Source organism: Portunus trituberculatus, chromosome 20 (assembly GCF_017591435.1).
Source record: "Portunus trituberculatus isolate SZX2019 chromosome 20, ASM1759143v1, whole genome shotgun sequence".
Lineage (NCBI taxonomy): Eukaryota > Metazoa > Arthropoda > Malacostraca > Decapoda > Portunidae > Portunus > Portunus trituberculatus.
In genome coordinates, this window is record NC_059274.1 from 13,801,614 (window position 1) to 13,808,851 (window position 7,238).

At 42.4% G+C, this 7,238-nt stretch overlaps 1 protein-coding gene across 2 annotated transcripts in view; it reads left to right on the forward strand.

The window, feature by feature from the left end:
* The first annotated feature begins 379 nt into the window (after positions 1-379).
* The window catches only part of LOC123506457 (homeobox protein engrailed-1-B-like), a 13,808-nt gene continuing 6,949 nt past the window's right edge, over positions 380-7,238 (forward strand). The window contains exons 1-2 of one of the 2 annotated variants that reach the window (XM_045258563.1): positions 380-1,026; positions 3,808-3,813. In XM_045258563.1, coding sequence (XP_045114498.1) covers positions 513-1,026; positions 3,808-3,813 — 520 coding nt within the window. In that variant the 5' untranslated portion in view covers positions 380-512. The remainder of the gene's footprint in view (positions 1,027-3,807; positions 3,814-7,238) is intronic. The other variant, XM_045258564.1, reaches the window with a different exon arrangement.

A 7,238-nucleotide genomic window follows, 5' to 3' on the forward strand; every position in this document is an offset into this window, starting at 1 on the left:
TAGCGTGGCGGCCAGGTGGACTGCCGCACACTCGGCACATATCAGCCATTTTTATTCGCACGGCGGCGGGCAGGCGCTCGCCATGACAAATTTAAATAAAAATCGGTGTGTGGCAGGTGGCCGCTGACAGCATGATTTGGTGCATTATATTTGTCGGTATCAAGCTTTCATTATGGACGCGAGACTCAATCAGCGACACAGCTCTATTACCCGCTGCCGCCGGGCCGCCCAATCCCGGCGGGCAGGGGCGGGACGCAGCGGCGGCGTCAGGGCCTGGTTGGCTTGCCGGGCTGGGGGCGGAGCTGGGGCGGAGCCTGTGTCAGTCAGGTGGCGGCGTGCGGAGCGCGGGGAGGAGCCGGCGGACTGTGGTCTCCGCGAGGGGCGGGAGTCAGTATATAAGCCGGGGAGGCGGTAGTAAGATGTCCGAGTGACAGCCGGCTGTCAGCCCCGCCAGCCAGGACGTGCAGTGTTTGACACGTGAGTCTCCTGACGCAGCAGAGAGGAGCTCCGTCATGGCCCTCGAGCTGGAGCGTCAGCAGCAGGGCGCCCCCGCCCCTGCTCCCGCAACCCCAGCGCCTTCTAGCCCGGCCCTGCCGCCTACGCCTCCCTCGCACGACGCCCGCAGCCCTCCCTCACCCACACATGAAGCCCGCAGCCCACCTCCGCCCTCGCCACGCTCCCCTCTGGAGTCTAAGCTGCCCCTGTCTCCGCCGCCCTTCGCTGCAAGCCCGCGCGCGCTTCCCTTCAGCATCGAAAACATCCTGCGGCCAGACTTCGGCGTCACCCGCCTGCCGGAGCGATCCAGCGTTCGCACGCCCGAGCTGCTGCTGCGCACGCCGCCCAAGACACCAGAGGCGCCCGTGGACCTCAGTCAAAAACCGTCAGCCGCCGCGGCGCACAAAGTGGGCGGCAACAAATATCCCGAGAACCCCGAGGCGCTGGCCAACCCCCGCGTGCCCACCGAGGACGGCAACAACTGGCCGGCCTGGGTGTACTGCACGCGCTACTCCGACAGACCCTCCTCAGGTGAGTCCCGCGGCGTGTGGCGTGTTACGGTGTGTTGGGTGGTGTTGTGGTGTGTGGCTGTTGTTATAGTGACCTGTGGCGTGATGATGGTGAGGTGTAGATCGCAATGGTGCAAGCATTATGGTGTAAACATAGTAGGATGTGGCTGTGTAACGCTACCTAACGGCTTTGTGGCTCCAGTGTTACGGGTATCAATATTTTGTTTATGTGTTGGGGTGTAGCCCGGCGAGCTGGGAGGGGAGGGAAGCCTAGAGTGAGCGGCAGGCGAGACAGTGATGTAGGTGGAGTGGAAGTGACGGGAAGAGTGCAAGGCTGTGATGGGAGTGAGCGGCGTGTTATGATGGTGGTGGTGGTGATGAGAGAGGCTGACCCATAGTGGTGAGAGGCTGGGTGCCGCTCTCACCTCGCTCTCCCTTGCCTCCTCACCTCGACCTCTCTCACCCCAGCAACACCAGTGAGCGTATCTAAAAAATTCCCAGTATTTTTTGCGTCATTTAAATATGAATTGATGGTATTGCGATTGCTCGTTATTATCATTATTATTATCATCATTATTATCATTATCATTACTATTATTGCTATTATTATTATTTATTTTTCTATTACTATCAATGTTGTTGTTGGTGGTGTTTGTGGTGGTGGTGTTTACAAGCTACAAGTCCAATTTACAACCACAAAAATAAGGTTCATCTCGCCGCTAAGCTGAGTCAGTCGTATTGTCGTGTAAACAAACCAAATATAAACAAACCATTGACGCACGCCTCACCAAAGAAAGTGTTACGCAATACAAAAAAAAGACTAAACCATTCACAAGTGGTAAAATTATGGACGAAAAATGTAAATAAGTAGAAATAGCTATAGATTAATATTTTTTTCTTTTATTACAAATTAAATCAGACTGAGTCCCTTAACATTTCAGTTGCCAATGTTATAATTTTTTTTTTCTGAGACGTTCATAAGACAGTAATATTTCCAAGGCGAGTATATCACTTTTATCTTCACGCTTTCTCAGTAATTATTATTTTTTTTATTGCGTAAGGTAGTGAGCGCACGTGACACGCCGGTAACCTTTCAAATACACGTAGTAAAATCCAGAAATTATTGAAGCGAGCAATCACTTGAAAAAAAAAAAAAAAAAAAATATATATATATATATATATATATATATATATATGTATCTTCTTCATTTTTCGATTATTATTATTTATTTATTATTTTCGTATAAGCGTTCAGCGTGGCGGAGTGACGGGCTGGTGTCGGCGGGGTGACGCACTACGCCGGTGTGTGTGTGTGACGCTGTATTTTTTTTTTTTTTTTTTTTTTTGAGTGTGTATGCGAGTGTGTGTGTGCGGGGACTGCGGCGACAGCGGCGGTGACGGAACAGTGTGTGTGTGTGTGTGTGTGTGTGTGTGAATAAAGGGGTTTACTTCTCTGTATTTTGTGCGTACGATTGAGTAGTAATAATAATAATAATAATAATAATAATAATAACGAAAGTAGTAATAATAATAAGAATAGGTGTAATAATAATAAAAATAATAATAACAATAATAATAATAATAACAACAATAATAATAATAATAATAATAATAATAATAATAATAATGATAATAATAATTTCACATAGTCTGTTGATAATTTCCTCACAAACAATTAATATTTCTGAACAAGCAATACAATACAAATGAAAATAGAGTGAAAAGATAAACTGAGACATAAACGCTGGTCGGAAAAAAAAAACCCGAGAAATAAATAAAATAAAGCAAACACAAATATTTCAAATAAAAAAAAAAAAAACAAGAAAATAAGAATAAACACACAAACTCAAACTAGCGAAAAAGCAACAAGGACAACAAAAGAAGGCAAATCATCGCGGTACTTAATGAATGTTGTTTATTGTGCTTATATAAATTTTCAACGGAGCGGGACACGGGAGAGGAAATAAATCACGACACACACACACACACACACACACACACACACACACGCGGACATACATCAACTTGAAATACACAGAAGAAAGCTTTACAGGGACGCAGGTGACCACAATATCGCCTCATCACACCTTGATTAACTGAAGGCGCGTCCAGGTGAGCGCTAAGGTGTACAGCGGCGGTGCGGGGATGAACCTGGTGGGGCGGGGCGAAGCGGGGAGAGTTAGAAGTGGAGAGTTCAGCCACTTGTCTCTCCAGGAATGCTTTTTGTTGCCTTTCATTGGGTTCTGAATGCATTTAAGGGGATCGGGAGCGCTAAGTGAGTCGCGAGGCTGAGATTGGATTGAGGTATTGAGGTTCAGGTAGGGAATAATGCGGTGTGCTGGTCTTGTTATGGGTTTGAGTTCTGATGTGGTTTTGATATTTAGGTGGTGGTAGTGGTGATGAAAGGAGTGTCATTATGGTTTCTCTTACTACTTCTACTACACCTAACAAGAATAAAAATAAATAAATAATAATAATAATAATAATATAAACATGAATAAACAAATACTTACCAAACAAAAGAATACCAAAATAATTCTCATCACCTGTATCACAAAAAAGGTAAATAAACAAAACACACACAAAAAAATCACTTCAGAAAATATAAAACAAAGCTTGCCAAATATCCAGCAATTTTCTCCCCACAAATTCTCTTTTCCTGTTCCTTCGATCGCAAACTGACTCCTCTCGCATACAAAGAGACAGACAGACGTGATTATTATTCTTTTCTTGTATATTCGCCACCGTGTAATGTTAAAATAATGACATGATATTAATAGTGGTGTTTTTTTCTATTCCTCAGCCAAAGGTGATAAGAGAAGCTGCTTTAAGTACAGTACGTGACAAATGTTTTTTTTAATAGGAATATTTTTAATGCATCTCTCTGTTGTCTATTGGCAGAAAGTGAGTGAGTGAGTCGTACATAAGCGTTAAATTATTGTGGGTGTGATATAAAAACAAAACAAAATGGCATGAAATCTAACAACAACTACTATTACTGCTACTTTTTATTATTATTATTATTATTATTATTATTATTATTATTACTATTATTATTTATACTGCCACTGATATCAGCAAAAATATTATTGACACTATCACACTCTGCTTTATTTTTTCATCCTACTTTGTCCGTCTGTCTGTGTGTATGACGATCTAATTGTATCTGTCTTTGTCTGTCTGTCTGTCTTTGTTGCGCACGCAGAAACATTCATTCTCTCTCTCTCTCTCTCTCTCTCTCTCTCTCTCTCTCTCTCTCTCTCTCTCTCTCTCCTACACAAGCAGAACGCGAAAGCCAATTTTCTAGACGATTTGACCCACCCTGTAGCGCTCCTCTCCCTTTCTCCCTCCCTCCCGCTCTCCCTCTCTCACCCCACGGCCCCCTCTTCACCCCTCCGTCACACCACTCCCTTAAAAGAACGTTCTAACCAATATTACGTTACGGATTAAGCCTAAAAGGACGGTGGGGGGAGTTTGAGCATTTAGATTCGTTCATTATGGGGAGACAGCAACAAAAACAATGATGGTGACGATGATGATGGTGATAGTCGTAGGCGAAGGAGTAGGAGTAGGTGTAGTAGTAATAGTAGTAGATTTAGAAGTAGCAATCTGGAATTCTTAATAAAACACGGGCATAGGAGTAAAAATAGATATGATAAGGAAATAGTTGGTAAATGTTGAGAGAAAATGTTAAATTCATAGAGATACGCGTCCAGAGAGAGAGAGAGAGAGAGAGAGAGAGAGAGAGAGAGAGAGAGAGAGAGAGAGAGAGAGAGAACCAGGAGTCTTCCAAAATAAGGTGGCGAATCTTGTTTCCATTGAAATTCTTCGCGGCTCACGCAGTCAATTACACTTTTCTTTCGAGTGGCTGAACTCCGGGAGGCGAGGGGGCTGAAGGGGGCGGCGAAGGGACCAAGGGGGGGCTGATGGGGACTGAGGGGGCTGAGGGAGGCGAGGGACCAAGAGGGTAAGGAAGGTTACCAAGAAATAATGTTTACAAATGGCTGTTTCCGGGAAGTTATTTCAAGTGTGATTTCTCTCTTTTTTTTCTGTCTGTATAAATATTCTTTTTAGATTTAGTGTAATTTCCTGATGTGTTTTGTTTGTATTGATGAGTTTGTTAGAGAGGTCGTGTCCTTGTTCTTGTTTTGGTGCTTGTTTGTTGCCTGGTTCTTTCTTCCGTGTGTTTTGGTTTGTCTCTGTTCGTGGTTTGGTAGATGAATGGCTGTGTATTGTTTTTATATACAGAATATATACATAATACTAATTTTCCTGTTTGTAATCGTAAAAGCATAATATTCACATATTTTATTGGTATGTTTGTTTAGCTATTTTATTTTCCTTTTCATTTTTTGTCAGTAGTTAAAAAATAATATTACCGTTTTTTATATACAGAAAACATACATAATACTAATTTTCATGTTTGTACTCGTAAAAAAAATAATAAGCAGATTACTCATGCGTTTTTTTATGTTATGTTTGTTCAGTTATTCTGTTTTGCTTTTCTTATTTTGTCAGCAGAAAAGTTAGTGATGTTCTCATAAAGGAATGAAAAAAAATATATACATATACTATTTTTCTAGAGATAAATATACACGAACCCACATATATAAATACACTTTTATACAATGCACAACACACACACACACACACACACACACACACACACACACACACACAATACAAATCTTCCTATCACATGAAATAAACACCGAAAATTAAACTCACATCTTATTTTCATTTCTTTTTTAGGGTTTAACTTAAAAAAAAAGTAACAGAAATTTAGTTAGTTTAATTTACGGACGAAGTTAATAAAAAAAAAATTCGGATACGGTTGGACACACGTTAATTGGCGCTCTGATTGAGATTCCCTCCACTTTTGTTATGTAGAGTAGCACCTTTTCCTCTCCCTCTCTCTCTCTCTCTCTCTCTCTCTCTCTCTCTCTCTCTCTCTCTCTCTCTTCAACTGTTCCCTTTCTATCCTAAACATTTCTCCCTACGTCACTTTCACTCTATTTGTTTTACCATTTATCATATTCTTTATCCTATTCATCATTTCCTCAATTTGTCTTTCTTCATCACCAATTCATCACCTCTCCTTATTATTTCCCACCAATGCCATTATTTTTCTCATCATTTTCCACGTCTTCTTATTAATTTCTGTGTCAACTCTCTTTCTTTTTTCATCCTTCCTTTTTTCTTCCTTCCTGCGTGACTTTTCAGAATCTTCTCTAGTACTGTCTTGTGTCCTCCATCTCTCTTATCACTTGAGTTTATCTATTACATCCTTCACTATCTATTACATCCTTCACTTCCTCTCCTTTCCATCACATTCCTCGCCATTGCAGGGGAAAGAGAGACAGAGGAAGGGAGGGAGAGAGGGTGGGAGAGAAAAAGGAAGGGAGAGAGAAAGGGAGGGTAAAGGGAGTGTTGTGGAGACAATAAGGAAGCTATTGTCACTTGTTTTCAGGAATTCTCTCTCTCTCTCTCTCTCTCTCTCTCTCTCTCTCTCTCTCTCTCTCTCTCTCTCTCTCTCTCTCTCTCTCTCTCTCTCTCTCTCTCTCTCTCTCTCTCTCTTTCTCTCTCACTTTGTAATACTAACGCGTTACATTTAGAGTGGCTTTGTGTGTGTGTGTGTGTGTGTGTGTGTGTGTGTGTGTGTGTGTGTGTGTGTGTGTGTGTGTGTGTGTGTGTGTGTGTGAGAGAGAGAGAGAGAGAGAGAGAGAGAGAGAGAGAGAGAGAGAGAGAGAGAGAGAAACACCAATCTAAATACCTGCATTAACTTATATATTAATTTAAGATTCCCCAAAAATATAGAAAACTCTCTCTCTCTCTCTCTCTCTCTCTCTCTCTCTCAGTTATCATCCTCCCTTCGCCTCGCCCCAATTATCTTTGCTTATTACCTGTTTATCCAATTATCAAGGTCGCCTCTATATCTTAAGTCTTTCGTTGCAAATGGCACATAATTGGTCTTGCTGAGTAAATACAGCGGCTGTGTTCCCTCTATGCCTTATATTATTATTAGATTACCTGATTCCCTCCTACTCGCGCCACAATTAACCCGTGTTTTATATCAGGGAAGCACGAAGGCCTGTGATTGGTTGGCCTTATAGAGTCTCGTGATCTGATTGGTTGAGATGCGTGATGCTCCCTTCCTCCTCGCTCCCTGATTGGTGGTTTGTTCGTGGTGTTTGGGTATTATTCTCGCTCGTCATTGGTCGATATCTAGCTGCC